At 41.6% G+C, this 16,344-nt stretch overlaps 2 protein-coding genes across 4 annotated transcripts; one reads left to right on the forward strand and one right to left on the reverse strand.

Annotated features, from left to right (window-relative positions):
* The first annotated feature begins 941 nt into the window (after positions 1–941).
* LOC115373953 (brain-specific angiogenesis inhibitor 1-associated protein 2) lies at positions 942–13,327 on the forward strand. Of its 3 annotated transcripts, none has more exons than XM_030072603.1 (15): positions 942–1,418; positions 3,601–3,740; positions 3,915–3,990; positions 4,337–4,423; positions 5,063–5,124; positions 5,251–5,322; positions 5,932–6,069; positions 6,743–6,895; positions 7,013–7,189; positions 7,994–8,639; positions 8,762–8,960; positions 9,047–9,112; positions 9,633–9,888; positions 9,970–10,010; positions 10,275–13,327. In XM_030072603.1, the coding sequence occupies exons 2-15, from the start codon at positions 3,693–3,695 to the stop codon at positions 10,345–10,347; spliced, it is 2,094 nt and encodes a 697-aa protein (XP_029928463.1). In that variant the 5' UTR covers positions 942–1,418; positions 3,601–3,692; the 3' UTR covers positions 10,348–13,327. The 3 variants fall into 3 exon arrangements, with proteins under 3 accessions (XP_029928463.1, XP_029928464.1, XP_029928465.1); XM_030072604.1 differs by having other exon boundaries at positions 9,633–9,801; XM_030072605.1 differs by having other exon boundaries at positions 8,102–8,639.
* A 1,005-nt stretch (positions 13,328–14,332) lies between these two features.
* On the reverse strand, positions 14,333–15,429 carry ndufa3 (NADH:ubiquinone oxidoreductase subunit A3). The gene is made up of 4 exons (XM_030072510.1): positions 15,333–15,429; positions 14,976–15,050; positions 14,632–14,709; positions 14,333–14,502 (listed from the first exon to the last, which is right to left on the reverse strand). The coding sequence occupies exons 1-4, from the start codon at positions 15,418–15,420 to the stop codon at positions 14,411–14,413; spliced, it is 333 nt and encodes a 110-aa protein (XP_029928370.1). The 5' UTR covers positions 15,421–15,429; the 3' UTR covers positions 14,333–14,410.
* Positions 15,430–16,344: the final 915 nt, after the last annotated feature.

The following is a 16,344-nucleotide window of genomic DNA, read 5'->3' on the forward strand; positions in this document are numbered from 1 at the left end:
ACTATAAATTACTGGTTGGTTTAAACACTATAAATTATTAATAAACAATGCTAAACAAGCCATAAATGAAAGAATGGGTGATGGATGAATGCATCTATTTATTCTTACTTTCCTTTTATTTATTCTGTAATAAGAGTCTGGTCTTGAATGCAACTGATTTTCGTTGTATGTTCTGTACAGTGACAATAAAGTAATCTATCTATCTATCTATCTATCTATCTATCTATCTATCTATCTATCTATCTATCTATCTATCTATCCATTTATAACAGTTTTCATACATTGATATGGGCTCACTATTTGGCAAGATCAAGTCATTGCTGCACTGCACCTATTCTTGTGAATTTCCTTCGGGATGAATAAAGTATCTATCTATCTATCTATCTATCTATCTATCTATCTATCTATCTATCTATCTATCTTCTGTTAAAAATTCTGCATCGGTGCATGAAAAAATGTTTATTAATGATTTATAAAGTGTTTACAACCTAATTAACAACCGGATTATAAACCATTCATAAACACTTCACTATTATATATAGCTGTAACATTACCATAAAGTCATAATTGAGCCCACAGACCCACCAGAAGTCCTTATGGTAATATCATAGCCTCGCTTGTTTTCTTATATTCTCTTACATCTCCTCACATGTTAGTTGCACCAAACCAAATGAAAAGCTTCTTCTGTCCGGGGCCTCTCTTCCTCCTCCTCCTCCTCCTCCTGCTCCTCAGAGAATGAAGGCAGGAATGTGTGTGATGGGAAGGATGCAGTCTATATGGGCCAGTGATATGCCTGTGCTCTTGCTGCTGTTGTCTTTGCTTAAAAAAAAGAAAAAAAGTTCAAGTCATTATTCTCCCCTGCCGCTATTCAGCCAGGGTCCCGTTAGCTCATTGTTATTCCGCCCGAGTGAGGGAGAGAGGGAGAGAGGGAGAGTGAAAGAGAGAGAGGGGACATTGTCGGCCGGGGAGGGAGAGTGTGTGGCGGACAGAATGGGAGGCTGAGGTTTCCAACGGCGGGGAGCTGCTGGCTTGCTGCGCTTTATGGGGCTTTGCTGGTGATTTTCTGGCCGGTTTGCGGGCGTGAAGGCATGTTGATAATCGGCTCAGTAATGAGGAGAGGTACTGAGCGGCACCAAATATCTGACCCCGATTCCTGGGAGTAAAAAGACAGAGAGAAAGTGTGCATTAGAGAGAGAGAGAGGTTGAGTGAAAGAGAGAAAGAGAGAGAGAGGAAAGAGGGCATGCAAAAAAAAAAGGGGTGGAGGGGGTTTGAGATTTAGTGCGCTGGTGGATGAAACAACCCCCCACTAACGAAGAGGGAAAGTAACAGGAAGAAAAGAGGGGGTGCTGTCCTGTTCATTAAACAGTCAGACGAGCAGGGACCTGTGTGAATGTTTCCAGCCATGAGATCAGAAAAGGTATGTAACCACTTCTGTTTCAACTGGCTTTAAACTGGCTCATTTGTCACTGTTTCACCACTGAGCTCAGCTCGTTGAGATCAACAGGTTTTTGGGCAGCGCTGTCGGCAGATGGGAGGCTATCATTTCTTTCTTTCTTTCTTTCTTTCTTTTTTTTTTTTTTTTAAATATAAGATAGACACGGGAAAAACACCACTTTTCAGCTCTTTATGTTTCGATTTAAAAGTAAACCTGGCATATTTCAATAGTCCTTTGTCTACTTTGCAGTTGCAAAGTATCTAGCTGTAGATTGAGTTATTTCCATGTGACCAGAGCTGTGGTTGTGTGGAAAAATGGAATATCTTGCACCCATATATATATATATATATATATATATATATATATATATATATATATATATACACGTTTTTTTTTCTATGCTGCTTCATCAGCTAATCTTAAGAGAAAACTAATAAAAATGCATAAATATCTGGCAATGATCACTATCTGCCATTAGTTCTAATCGTCTAATTTGCTTTGATAAAGAGGTATTTTAAAAACAACCCCAATTTGCATGCAAATTTTTATTCATTTTTTACACATCTTTTAACTCTGTGGTACTGCTTACATAATGCTACAATTTTTTTTTTTTTTTTTTTTTTTTGAAATTATTGTAACGTCTGGTATTTTCATAGACAGTAGCGTGACATTTGATCCCTTTTTGTTGTTGCTTTGATTATTTCTGAATGCAGCAGTGACATGAAGGCTGTATGAAGAGACGGACGAAAGCTTAACTGTGTGAATGGAGTTTTTGTATCTGCCCCACATCCACCTACAGACTGTCCCTGTTAAGAAGAAAACAAAAACTAGTGCCAAATTAGAGTTAAACCACATTCCTCTCCAGTTTATATGCATGCATTTTGTACATTGAATATACAAAATATTAAGGAGAGTTACTCTTTTTATGAAATACACTCATTAGGTGAATCCAATAAAAGCCATTAACCCTTTCTGATTTCCTTTATTAAATGTGTATCAATCACAGTGGAGGAAATGCAAGTGACTTACAGATTTTTAAGTTCTGAAACAAATTAAATGTGGGTTGTTCAGAAGACGCTGAAGCTCAATATTTTTTAGCGTGTGTTTCACCAAAATGAGCAAATATGAACAAGGTACGATGCAGCTAAAGGTGCCAATTCACCACCTGGGCAAAACTGAGTCATCATTTCTCCGTTATCTCCTTCAGCATACAGCAGAGTGGCCTTAATGAGCAGGAGCCTGGAAATGTTTTCTTTGCGTCATATGACATTACTTGATATGGGTCAAAGTTTTCCCTGTAATCTCGCCGTGATAACAAAGGAAGGCTGCACAGGGAAATCTGGGTTGAGTGAGGCTTTTGACATCAAATCCAAGCTTGATTTCTTTTGGCCCTGCAGTGCTCGCCGCCTTGATCGTCCTCCCTGCCAAGGAAACTTTCTGTCCCGTGTTTATTCAGTGCCCTGACACTTGTAACTTGGATTGGAAAAAGCCCATTGTTCTTATCTGAAATGGTATAGCTGGCCTGGTGCATGAATCTTGGAGAAATATTTGGGTTCCCGTAGTGTTGCAAAGCGATAGTGTAGAAATTGGCGAGCGGGACAGCAGGATGGGATTCAGAAATAACAATTCTGCCTTCAGTCAAAACACAAAGATGATCTGACCGAGTGCAGACTTGTCATGATTGTCTGGTGGCTGTTAACTCGAGCTCCAACACAGTGCAACTTCCCTCACATCATCACCCTCTGCCTTCTCACATGTGGCCCTTTCAATCATCTATACAGCCTCCATGTGTGTGTGTGTGTGTGTGTGAGAGAGAGAGAGAGAGAGAGAGAGAGAGAAATAGAGAGACCTCTTATCGCTCTCATCATAATCTCAGTCTCACTCAGTAGCTGTGCTGTAGTTTACGAAGGTTCTTGTTTCTCCAGTGTAAAATTTTGAAGAGAATTTGCAGTGAAATGTTGCAGCAGCTCCCTAATATGCCATGCTGAAACAAACACACACCAAAAAACTTATTTGCATACACATGAAGTGGAATTAAATCCTCTCACCTCTTAATGTAATGTACCTAGATTTGCGCTTTGTCTTCAAGGTTTTGGGGAAAGTTTCAGATTCATTATGACATGCATGTCTCACTCATTTCTTGGTGTTTCGTCTTTCCTCTTAGGGGACTGCTGCCTGTTGTAAAGCCTAGGAACCCGACCTACAGGACGAAAGGACAATTCACACATAGAAAGTGACAATACGTAAAGAGGAACCATGTCTCGCACTGAAGAGGTCAACAAGATGACAGAAAATGTCTACAAGGTGAGATATTTCTGTCTCGCCACAACAGTGAAGCTGTTTATGACTGTGGTCTGGAAAGTCTCTTAACTTGTGCTCTGGTTGAAAATAATCTCACCTTTGGCAGAGCTTTCCACAGAATATTTTGTAATGTGGGCGCTAAAATAACATATGATTTATATCCGACTCTTGCATTAGGGGATTCTGGACCAGTTCAACCCCAGTCTGAAGAACTTTGTCACCATGGGGAAAAACTATGAGAAAGCCCTGACTGGTCAGTGCTGCAACATAAAACCTTTTCATTGCAACATTTGACATCATCTCATCATTTCTGCTGATAAATCTAAGAAAAAGTTTGCATGAGCATAAACTAGTCAATGTATCTAGTCATATTTACACCGCTGAACTGCATACATGACTCAGTGTGACTGAAATAGGAGGATATCCAGTGACGCTGAAGGACTGAACAGGAATGATTTTTTAACTTTTGAACATTATTGGCAAGAGAAAAGTGCGTTCATGGTAATGAATCTTGTTTTCAGTAAGCCCTAAGCTTAATTTTGTGTCATGGTTAGCGTTGTACATCGGACGATTTTCCACAAATGTGCTCTCTTCCTCAGGCGTGACAGTGGCTGCCAAGGGCTACTTCGATGCTTTGGTGAAACTAGGCGAGTTGGCCAGTGACAGCCAGGGCTCCAAAGAACTTGGTGAGTGGGCGGGTGGCAGACAAACAGGCCGGGTGTTATGGAGAAAATGAAAAGGAATCGGCGGATAGATAGATCTTACAGGTTTAGATAGCCGATGAGACGGCGGGAGACAGAAGTTGAAAATAATGTGAGCCTGCTGCTGCATGTGCTGCAGAGAGCGGAGATGAAGGCAAGGGGGAATGAGGAAATGTAGAGAGAGAGAGATACATGAGAGAGAGAACAGAGGGAAGGGGAGAGAGTAGGGTCATTGTTGAGAGATTAACAACACCACATGATCTCATTGTAATGCTGAAAACAGTGGGGGAGGCAGGCAGGAGTGAGGGAGGGAGGGAGAGATGCCAGACACCACATACTACTGTGCTCTGTGAGGGAGGCTGGGACTCACAGCTGACAGCCAGTTGGGTGGAAATGGGAAACTGTGTCAAAATAGCACATTTTGTGGCATTTTTATTGGTGTGCAGTCTGTATGTCAACAACAATTATTGGCATACAGATATAACCTTGACGCTCGACATCAGGCTCTTATGGTTAACAGTTTCTGGAGAGACATCAAGCACCAAACTATTTATAGGCCATGTGCTACAAATGCCTTCACCACTGACTTTTTCACTGCTTCTCGTCCCGTCCTGCTCCCTCCAGGAGACACGCTGTTTCAGATGGCCGAGGTTCACAGACAGATTCAGGTGCAGCTGGAAGACGTGGTAAGAAACAAAATGATGAACTGTTGAGCTCAGCTGCCCAACAGAGGCTGGCAATAATGAGAGACGTTTAAGTGTCAGCATGTCAGATTTGTGTGTGGACTTACATGAATCAAATTCGCCCGCCAGTTGAAGCAGTTCCATTCGGAGCTGCTGGCCCAGCTGGAGCAGAAGCTGGAGTTGGACATCAAATACCTCACAGTGAGTTTGACACAGTTTTCAAAGTTCAACAACATGAATGACAACAGTATAAAAATCACGATCACAGGGCACCGCTGTGGCTCACCTGGTGTCTACCATTTATCAAAGCTTAAGCCCTCACCACTGTGGACCATTTCCAGTCCGAGCCTTTTTCTGCAAGTCATCCCCTCTCTCTCCCCTGCCTTTCCCTGTTTCTCTCGACTGACACTTTTGAATAAATCAGAAATGCCAAAAAATATAAAGAAAAAAAATGCTATCACTATAGTGCTAAGCCACAAGCATTTGAAAGCAAGAACTGTATGCAAAAAGCTGCCAATATGTGGCTAGTTCAAGCTTGGTGATCTTGATGATGCAACCTTGACTCAAATTGCAACTTAAAGCTGCCTGCCCAAGTCTTTGTGTCCAGCTCTTGCTTTGAAGTGCTTGTGACTTGTAGCCCCCGAACCAGTCCAGTTTTTGTTTAGTGCAGTAAATGGTTTCCCATCTGTACTCTAACCCACTTAGAACATATTTTTTCCCCCACTGTCTTTTCATGTACAGCTCATTTTGTCCCATGCTTATTAACTTTTGTGGCTGCGCCTCCCTCTTCTTTCTGTGCTTCTCTCTCAGGCCACCTTGAAAAAGTACCAGAGTGAGCGGAGATCGAAGTCTGAGTCTATCGAGCGCTGCCAGTCCCAGCTGAAGAAACTCCGCAGGAAAAGCCAAGGCAGTCGTCACCCAAACAAGTATGGAGACAGGGAGATGCAGGTAACTGATCCCTCCTGGAAAACCAAGAGTTCCTTTTCAGGATCATGATTAAATGGTACACACGCTGTAAAACACACCAATAGGTACGCATAGTGATAAAGACACAGTGGCACTCTTTATTTAGAATTGAGAAATAATAATCCTCCATACGCATGGATCCTAAACATCTTACTCAGCACTGAAAGGGCTTAAAAAGCAGAGTTGTGAGTGTGTTTGTTTGAGAACCAGGCCATTGTGAATGAGATTAAAGAACAATCTGCCTCAGCTGATTCCTCAGAAAACAAGCAACTTAGTGCAAAGGGTTTTCACTGGAAGAAATAAGAGTGATATAAGAAGGAGAGAGGATTTAGTGATTTGGAAGGAGTAAATAGGAAAGAGAGGGGGAGGCAGCACATTGGAAGAAAAGGTCAGCGGGGTGCCGGACAATATTTTGTGATTTAGATTTGGTTACCATTGTTCATTAGGCAGGATATGATGTCACACCCTCCTCCCAGTCCCCCTATTATCCCTCTCTCCTTGTAATGTATACCAAAGGTCACTCCATCTCTCTGGTTTTGTAGTATGTGTGTTAGCGTTGGTGTGTGCTGTGCTGTGCTGTGCATGTATATGTGTGTTTGTGTGTGCAGGCATGTACATGTTTTGCGCTGAAATGTCTCCGACCTCTCTTTTTCAGTTTGTCGAGTTGATGAGTCGTCGCCAAGGTGAGCTGGACACGCTCGTCGCCGTGGGTTACAGGTCCGCGCTAACTGAGGAGAGAAGACGATACTGCTTCCTGGTGGACCGACAGTGCTCTGTTACCAAGCTGCTGATCAACTACCACTGCAAGGTGACTTTCAGACACCGTGAGATGAGAGTGATGACCCAAACATCTTTCTTGTCGGTCCCACTGTGCAGAAAGCTGATGTTTCCGCTCTCTGCTTTCATGCTTTTGAAAACAATCCAGGTGAGAGAGCTCCTGTCCCAGAAACTGTCGTCTTGGCAGCAGTCGTGCTCCCAGCCCACCAAGCTGCCGGAGCGGGCTCTGAACCTCCTGCGTCACACGGCGCCCCAGAGCTCTGCGGCAGCCGGGATAGCCGAGGTCCTCCGCCACACCAAGCTGGGCTCCTCTCAGTCTGAGCAGGTGAGATTTATTCACAAGGTGTCAGTTTGCTGTTGATTTTTGTGAGCTCATCATGAATTCATTTGTGATTCCAAAACACAGCCTCACTTTTGTTACACATTAGGGATGTCAGGATACCAGAAATTTGGTAGTTGATACCAAAATCAGTGAAATTCCATGATTCTTGATATCTGATATGGTACCACAGCAAAACAGAAATCCCATTTAGCACACTGTCTTTTATTTAAAAAACTTTGTATGGACTATAACAAGTAGACAGGTATATATATATATATATATATATATATATATATATGATCTTGCTGTAATAATAAATACAATGATATGATGATGGGCTCTCGTTTTAATTTACAGTCCTGTGTATGCGTACCAGTATTTAAACATCCAGGCTAAGGTGTATTAAAGTAAGAACACTGAGTTACAGAAAGAGGTGTCAAGTTGTGTCAATACTGCATTTGTCAAAATTTTGGTATTGATTTGGTACCTAAGTATTGATTCTTGTGATATCTCTAGTTCACATTGTTTTGTACTATAACATCTCACCTCCATGTTTGATGACTGCCATGTTTTAATTTGGTCCTGAAAGGTCTGAGAGATTTGAGTGTGTTAAACCTTTTCAGAATCCCATTGAATAAACTCAAAAATGTGTGGTAGTCAAGCTATAAACAAAGTTATTTTTATTAGTACATTGACAGTTGAAATTGGTTTTCAGTGGCTGACAGTGGAGATATTATTTTGAGGAAATCATGACGTCTGTCTGCCAGCCTAACTGTGAGTATTTTACTTGCTCTCCCCTCCTCTCAGCGGCTCTCTGTTCAAGAAGTGCCTCCTCTGTTGAACGGAGACTCCAGCCGCTCCCAACAGCAGCGCTTGCCCCCCTCCTCTTCCCAGAGTGACACCTCTGTGCCCCAGGGCTCCCCGCAGACTTTCCGCTCCTCCGCCGCTGCTGGAGGGGCCACTGGTGGCACATCACGAGGAGCGTCCCCCCAACACAGCAGCACTCCTCTCAGTGCGTCGGCCAGCCCGCTTGGCGAAAGCAGCGCCAGCGGGAGCGCCAGCCCGAGCACGTCCACCGCCTCCACCTCCAGCATGCCCACCCAGCAGAGTGCTCTCCTCCTGGCCACCAGCACCTCCAACCTGTCCCCCTGCCTCATCCCCTCCACGGTGCTGTCGCTCAGCCAGCTGTCCCCGCCCAGCAGCTCTCTGCAGGGCATGACCCTCCCCATCGCCCACAGTGCTCCTCACAGCCCCCCGCTGCCCCACAGTGCTCCTCTCTCCAGGGCCATGACGCCGGTGCAGCTACTGCACCAACAAGTCGGGCCCGGAGGAAGCACCACTTCATCGCTGTTACATAATCCCTTGCTGATGAAAGCTGCTGAGATGTATGCAACGGCCACGCTGCCGCTGCCAAGGCGACCTGTCAGCGAAATGAAAATGAGCGGCTTTCAGGGTGAGATGTGACATTAACGGTCCATCTGAATATCAAACTGTTGTATGAGTATCTCCAAGGTTGCTGTCCTCTCATCCCCGTCCCAATCCCTCTTTGCCTTTTTCTCTTTCTCCTCTCTCCAGGCTCCAGTCTCCCCAGGATGTTGCCCCTGTCTGGACCTGTCCGTGTGGAAGCCATGTTTGCACACACACCCTCGAGCTCAGAGGCCGGCGGCGGGGGAGGTGCCTGCTTACTTCACTTCCTGCCTGGTGACGGCATCACGCTGCTCATCTCTGAGGCTAGAGACGGGTGGCACTATGGTCAGAATGAACGGACCGGACGGTATGTGGCACCAGCAGATCACACAAAGTCATAGTTGTGTTCATCAATCATTGCCGATGACGCTATAATAAAATTTCCCCCCACAGGAAAGGCTGGTTCCCTTTCTCCTACACTCAGCCGCACCACAGATACCTAGAAAACATCGACAGCAGGTCAGTATACAAGGAATCATGTCCCGGTTACAAAAACTGAAACCTGAGGGGGTTTTGTGATGAATGATGCGCGTTGACATGTTAACAATAGAAATGCCACCTCCTCAGTTATTTCCCCCCAGTCTTTTTATGTCAATATACTGATGCTTTGACATGTAGGAATTTACTACATTTGTCCAAATTCACAGAAATGTGAGAGGGCTCATTTTCATGTTGAAATAAATGTGGCATCCTTCCTTTTTCCATCCTTTCTCCCTATAAACCAAAACAAATTTCAATCCACACACACACAGAAAGTGCACTGGTGCTCGTAAACTGCAGAGTGATTCTTATGGTTGGCTCTTTTGGTCCTTCCTTTCTCTGTATCCTTGTCATTCATCGCCCTATCCCAACAGATTCCCCCCCGCTTTCCAACACCAACAGTGTTGCTGATGAATTTACATGATGTTGCCATCTCACAACTCTCCTCATATTTCCTTTTTTCTTGCTTATTCTTTCCTCTGTCCGTGGTGTGTGGCAGCTCTCTCTTCTTATCTAAGGCCAGCAGCACCAGTACCGGCCAGCTCGACAAGTTGGGGTCTCCAGGTCCGGCAGCCCTGACCCCGGAGTCGGAGGAGGAGCGCTCCCTTCCTCCCCAGAGGGTCAGCACCTTCCGCCCCCGCCCCTACAGCATGGCCGACAGCAACCAGGTCAGCCTGAGGGCTTTTGGAAAAGGTCAAGGGTTAGAGTGGATGGGCCGTCCTAACCGACCCACTCTGTCAATGCTAATGCAAGAGGTATAAATGCCTTAAAATAATAAAACTTTGCAACAGAATAGTAGATGTGGTTCTGATGCCCTTATCTGTTTTGTATCACAGCTCTCCACAGATTTGGCCTCTTCACCACCCTCCCCAACCAGGTAAATATATTCAACACCAACTCGCGGGTAATGTGTATGTATCAGTACTCAGCAAAAGGGAAGGCGACACAGAAACTCACCGAGGTTTTCCTAAACAGTTGATTTGTTTAACCCTTGGTGTCAGTCCTGAACTGGGACAAATGTCAGACTGACGCCCCGTAGGATCACAGGTATTTCTATCAGATGTGGTGGAATGAATGCTTATAGATTACCGTGTCTTTTAATAATGTGGTACCTTTCGTTTTTATCATCCCTCCCTTTCAGGAACAATCCATTTGCCCACATCCGACTCAGAAAAACTGTCACCAATGATCGCTCGGCTCCCATCATCGAGTAAGTCATGGATTCCCACAGCAGGGATCTCGCTCTCCATGGTCTGCCGCTGTGTTGAGCCTCAGGTTGAATCCTGGAATTAGCACACAGCACCGCCTGATTTTGATGATTTGGATTAGTATCATAAATCAGATCTTTTAATTTCTGCAATTTAAATCAAATACAGATGAATGATGTCTGTGTTTCAGAAATATGTGGCTCGCATATGTCTGCATAAAACGTTCTCAGATGAAAACAGCATCAAAGATCGATGTGAACGGGCTGATCTATTATTGATCTGATTACAGCCACATTTGCCTTTTAAGGTATTTTTTTCTGTTATCTTAATTTCAAGGCCTTTGTGTAGTAGTGTAAACATTTAATATGACAAAAAAAATGAAATAAACCCACTTTAATGGATGAAAATTCAGTTTAAAAGAAATGTGGGGATGAAAATGGAGACACCTATAGGGAGCAGGTATTGTTGTAATCAGGGGAGTTTGCTAATCCAGAATAATTAACATTTTTAAGCCCCTGACACTTTGCCCTACCATCTGAAGGATGCCTCTTTTATGTTATTGTTTTACATTGCATTTTTTTTTTCTTGGCATAACGTCTATTGTAGTTTTTTTTTTTTTTTTTTTTTTTTTGTTCATCTTTCTTTTTTTTTGTGCCAATATTGAAGAGAGTAGTTTTTTAGTTCAACCCAATTAGGGACTGGCTCCTAATAGCAAGTTGTGTATTTGTTGTGTAATTTTCACCTTCACTATATGATGAGGTGTCATGCAAAAGGACAGGCTCCTACTTTAGAGTTGTTATTATTTTTTTTAGGATAGCTGCCATGTTGTTGTGTTTTCTTGACTGTAATGAAGGTGATCCAGGAAGGCATTTGCTTTTTCAAAATTAGCAAACCTATCTTTTGTATTTTAAAAAGAGAGAGAGAGTACTCTGCACATTTTAGATAACCGGGCATGATAAGTTATATTTTGAGTTGCTTTCACTAGAAGACAGTGTATGATTCATAAATCCTGCTGCTGTGAAGGCATATATTAGTTCATGCTTATGGAGTGTAGATTACATCGGATAAACTTTTTACAGCATAGAAACCCATTCTACCCAAAATCTTATGAGACTTTTTTCAAGTTTGGGACTAATCTGCAGATTAGGGAAATGATTGAGACTGGTTTATTTTTCAGTGGGATCAAATAGTGAAATCCTAAATTGTGTGTTTCCTCAGTGTGGAGCAACTACTAGAGGTTTCACAGAGGCAGCGTGTCACCCTGCCAGCTCATAGTTGAGAGTTTGGATGGCGTTTTAATTAATGAAAAGTGTCTTTTAGAAAGTAGCACATGGTTGAGGGTAAAAAGTGTAAAGAAGGAGGGATCTCAGTGCTTAGTCTTTGGATTTGACGTCTTCTTGATTCATTTTCAGTCCCAAATCAAAAGCTAGACATCATCTAGTCGATTGTAGTTGCACGTTTACCAATCAGACTGTACAGAATCTTTTTTGGAGAGATGTGAAAGCCAAGACTGACAAAAAGACTGTGTTTTAATGGGGAGGCGTACCTTTGAAAGTGATGAAGAAAGTGCATGTGAAGGTGAGCAGCGTCTGAGCAAGTGGTAATGGTAAACTAGACACACCCAAAGTAGTTTTCTGCTCTGTCCAGTAGCTCTGTAGTCTCTAGCAAACTGCAAGTCAAATGTGAAAATGTTTTGTTTGTGCAAAGTGAGACGGTGTACGTTCCCGTCCTAATGGCCATCACGTCTAACGTACATTGTTATCAAAGCTCGAGTCGAGTTGTTTGATTTCTTAGCTCTGCGTAGTTTCAGGAAATCCCCCACAAGGCTTCGGGTTAATTTCTAACAGCACATTCCCTAATATGAGTAGAAAGTCAATGTTAATAAAGGTTACAGCAAAATGATATAGCCAATGCTTACTCATGCTTGTAAAAAGTGCATAAAACACATCTAATTGTATGACTTTTGTTTGACTTTTTTTTCTTAAAGTTATATTTCACTTTGGTAGAAGAATTTTCCTTTGCAGCGTGTGTAACATAACGTAACATTCCCCCCCACCTCTCAAGAAACATCACACATTACTTCAGCAAAAATTGTACACACAAAATTAGATATTATTGTTATGAACTTTGAATTGTGATTTATTGAGATATAACTTTGTAAAATGACCATATGTTGGTCCTAAGTGACGCCTCATCCTCATTAACTCGCAGGAGATGAGAGTCAAATGATCACTGTGGAGAAACTGAATCAAACTAAAATGATAACAATATAGCGAGTTAGGATTATTTATCCATTAAATGGCCATAAACAACCAATAATTTTAACATGTGACATAATCAAAAGTAAATCAAAACAGCATTACCTACTGTGACAAAGACATAAAGAAAGCAGAATATGTACAACTTTTCAATACTCTTAAAACACGAAATGTGCAGTATAAAATAAGCAGGAAAAGTTTTAAAAGTATCAGTATGCAATATATAAAGTTTATAGGAAGATGAAGAAAAACAGCTTTCATCATAGCAGAGCAGGTGCAGAGAAAAAAGTACATGAAAAAAGTGGATGTGCTTTGTAAAAAAGAGACACCTTGTGGATGGACTCACAACATCACACAGAAAGTGCCAGAAAGCCCCTGATCAAAACTCCACATGCCGCCGCTGCACGCATGGAAAACTGCCAGTGTGTAAAACATCATGTGCGTTATTGTGTTTTGTCAGTGTAACTACAGCTGAGGATTGCTCACAGTCAAGAACTTCTCTACCATCGTGAAGTATTGCTTTAAAGTTGCACGCTAATTTCAACAAAGCTCCTTGATTTTGTAAAATATGTGGCAAAGTAAACTGGCTGTACTCTGAATGACACCAACATGAGATCCTGGTGACTGCAGGACACGTTTTACCACGAGGAATACCGCAGAGGAGGACATTCCTTCTCTGAAATATTCATTGTTGACATGTTTGGAAATAAATGATCTATGAAGAAAAAGAGCAGTTCTTCATTTTTGCTGTCTATGTGCATGATAATGTTGTATCTTGGAAACACTTGTCACTGCTGGGTCTGCCTCTTGAGGAAATTCACACACTGTTACTGCACATATTCTTCAGCTACTTTTTTTTTTTTTTTTTTTACTTACTCAAGTAAAATAATATGGATATGAAGAAAGAATTCATTTTGTAAGCAGTGTTAAGCCGATTGCAGGTTGTCAACCTAAGCCTCTTCTGACGGATCAGGATTGTTTTCAAGCTTAAGTTGAAAAAAATCTCATGATCAGGCCTGAAACAGCAAACAGAGGTCTCAGCCTTGGACTGCCATGCTTTCCTATGGAACCTCCTAAATCACAGTTCAGTTTGGCATTCGTGGGTGTTTGTGATGTCGCTGAAACAGCCCGACAGCTGCCTGAGGGTGAAACGGAAAAAAAAATCCTTGCAGACCTCTTGAAATAATTAAACACCAACGTTGAGCTTCCAGACAGCATTTCGAGGTTACACTTTGATATATGTACGAGAACTAAGACATACGTTTCCTATCCAATATTGAAATTCTCTGTGGACAGCAAAATGGGGGCCAATTATGGCCAAATTAAGGTTCTGATCCAATTTGCCCCAATTAAGCTGTCCCACATCATTAAGTAAATCAGAGTGAAAACACTAGCGTCTCTCTCAGCAAAAGGTTAAATTAGGCAAGGACAAAACTTTTTCCCAAACATTGCAGTCTCAGTTTAGATACCATGTACTGATTGTCCTGTGGTTGTAACCGCATAGTACATGAACATACTGTATGTTCCAGGGTCCATATGTGCATATTACCATAATTTTTCAAGATATGAATAAACCCCTGCCTGCAGCAAAAAGCGTTCTTTCAAGTTTAAAACAAGAGCCTCTAACCCTTGTGAGAAGACTGAGAAAACATTCACAAACATCATTTTAATGTGACTTTAAATCACTACAACATGCATTCGATGATCCAAATCAAACTCACGCAGCAGCAGAGTGGTATTAAATAAAGAGTCTTTATTGTGGGACAAACAGAGCAGACAGACAGGAACAGGAGGTACGTGAGAAAGTCAAGTCACAGCTTCTTAAGCCATTCGAGGCTCTGTCCTTTTGCCTCACATGGATGAGCGGGGACGTCGGGCATGTTTCCATCATCTCGCATTGGAACTGCAAAAAGAAAAGAGCATGAATGTTTTGCTTGGACTGGTACTCAAGTCCACAATATCCACTAAAACACAATCTGCCGTAATAATAACAATTATAATTATTAGACAAATGATGATGGCAAGTGTTTACCTGGGTAGTTATATGGCACAGCTGCGTTTATCATGCCCGTGTACTTGGAGAGGGGGCTGATAAATGGTAAAGCGGTACCTGAGGGAGCACAAACAGATTTTCTACATCACACACACACACTCACACTTTCAGCATTCAGGATGCACTGGCCAAATGTTTTTCTGTTCATGTGGCTTTAACTGACCACAGCATTTTTCAAACCATGTCAAAGAGAATAGTTAGGAACCAGAGTATAAATGTGTGGGAATGGTGAACCACTCAGAGAGATGGATGAATGTGGGACAGTGTGTTTTAGACAGCTCTCTCTTTCTTTCTCTCTCTCACTCACTCACTCACTCACTCACCTAGCAGACCAAGCGCACAGGAGGCCACGATAACCGGCTCCTTGTTCCACGCATTTTTCAGAAAGGCTCCGAACCCTGAAAAGATAAAAACAAACAAAAAAACATCAACATGACACCTGTAACTTCAGCTAACAGCCCCAAACCCTCCGCGGCTAACAGGCCCTGCTAACTGTAGCGACGCGTCCAAGGTCACAGTTTTCGTCTTGTTCTTAAAGGAAAATAATCCAAAGAAAAATAATCTCTGTCTCGTTGACGTGTCTAGTAATATTTAAACCAGTTAGTTATGCTAGTGCTGAAGGAAAACCATCTAATTTATGCGGCTTTAGTTGTCCAAAAGATGACAGAATATGTACTAACCCGCCATGTTGTTTTCTGTAGTTCCGACTCGGCCGGGGCTGATGGGAAATGTAGGCGTTAGAGACTGACGTGTTATTCCTTCGCCCATAGCGTAAAAACACCCCACCTTTATTTTATTTTAGTAAATTCAAGTCAAATACATGAAGTCTACATGTTACATATATTTAAAAGATGCTGTAAATTAACTTCAGTATATAAAAATTTATCATAATTAATCACAAACTGTAGGGTAAGGAAAACAAACAAGCAAATAAAACTTCAAGGTCTGCTAACTAATTGGAGTAAATTTGAAATGTCCAAGTAATCTAAGAATTTTTGCCATTTTGTGATTTTTGGGGTTTTGAATTTTCAATAGCAGTCAACTATGTTTAAAAAATCGTAATCTTAAAAAAATATAATCTTTAAAAATATATAAATAAAAAAGGAGGGTATATTTTAGTAAGCCATCATTTTACATATATAATATTTAGACAAAATAATAATCATGTTAATTAAGTTTCATGTGTAAAGAAATTGGAATTGTTAAACATGAGTAATATATTGGTCTTTGTTAGTATGAAATCTTTGCATACATGTTTTTGTTAGAAAAACATGTAAATCAAACCAAAAAGAAGAACTATGAAAACAATCTACAAATACAGGTACAGTAGTTTTATTATTCGTCCATAAAAAACTCATAAGTGTATAATTTACCATTAACATTTCAAAGCTGGCTGACAGTCGTCATTTTATTCTCAATACAGTGATGTAAATCAAGCGTTTTGTTTCTGTAAGAGATGTGATTGTTGCTCCACAGGATAAAACTGTGAGCAGAGTAGCTATGTTGGAGAAGAAAAGACCAGCACAATAAAATTTATTGATTTCAGTTTGGTAGTTTTACAGGGAGTTTTCCAACAGTGTAAGGACACAGCAATAGCAAATTAAGACCACCAGGTTTAGTGATTAAAAAATAATTGGGGAAATATTCCATAAACTTCAGATGATTTTATAATTTGGTTTAATACTGTATGAG

Source organism: Myripristis murdjan, chromosome 16 (genome assembly GCF_902150065.1).
Source record: "Myripristis murdjan chromosome 16, fMyrMur1.1, whole genome shotgun sequence".
Taxonomy (NCBI): Eukaryota; Metazoa; Chordata; class Actinopteri; order Holocentriformes; family Holocentridae; genus Myripristis; species Myripristis murdjan.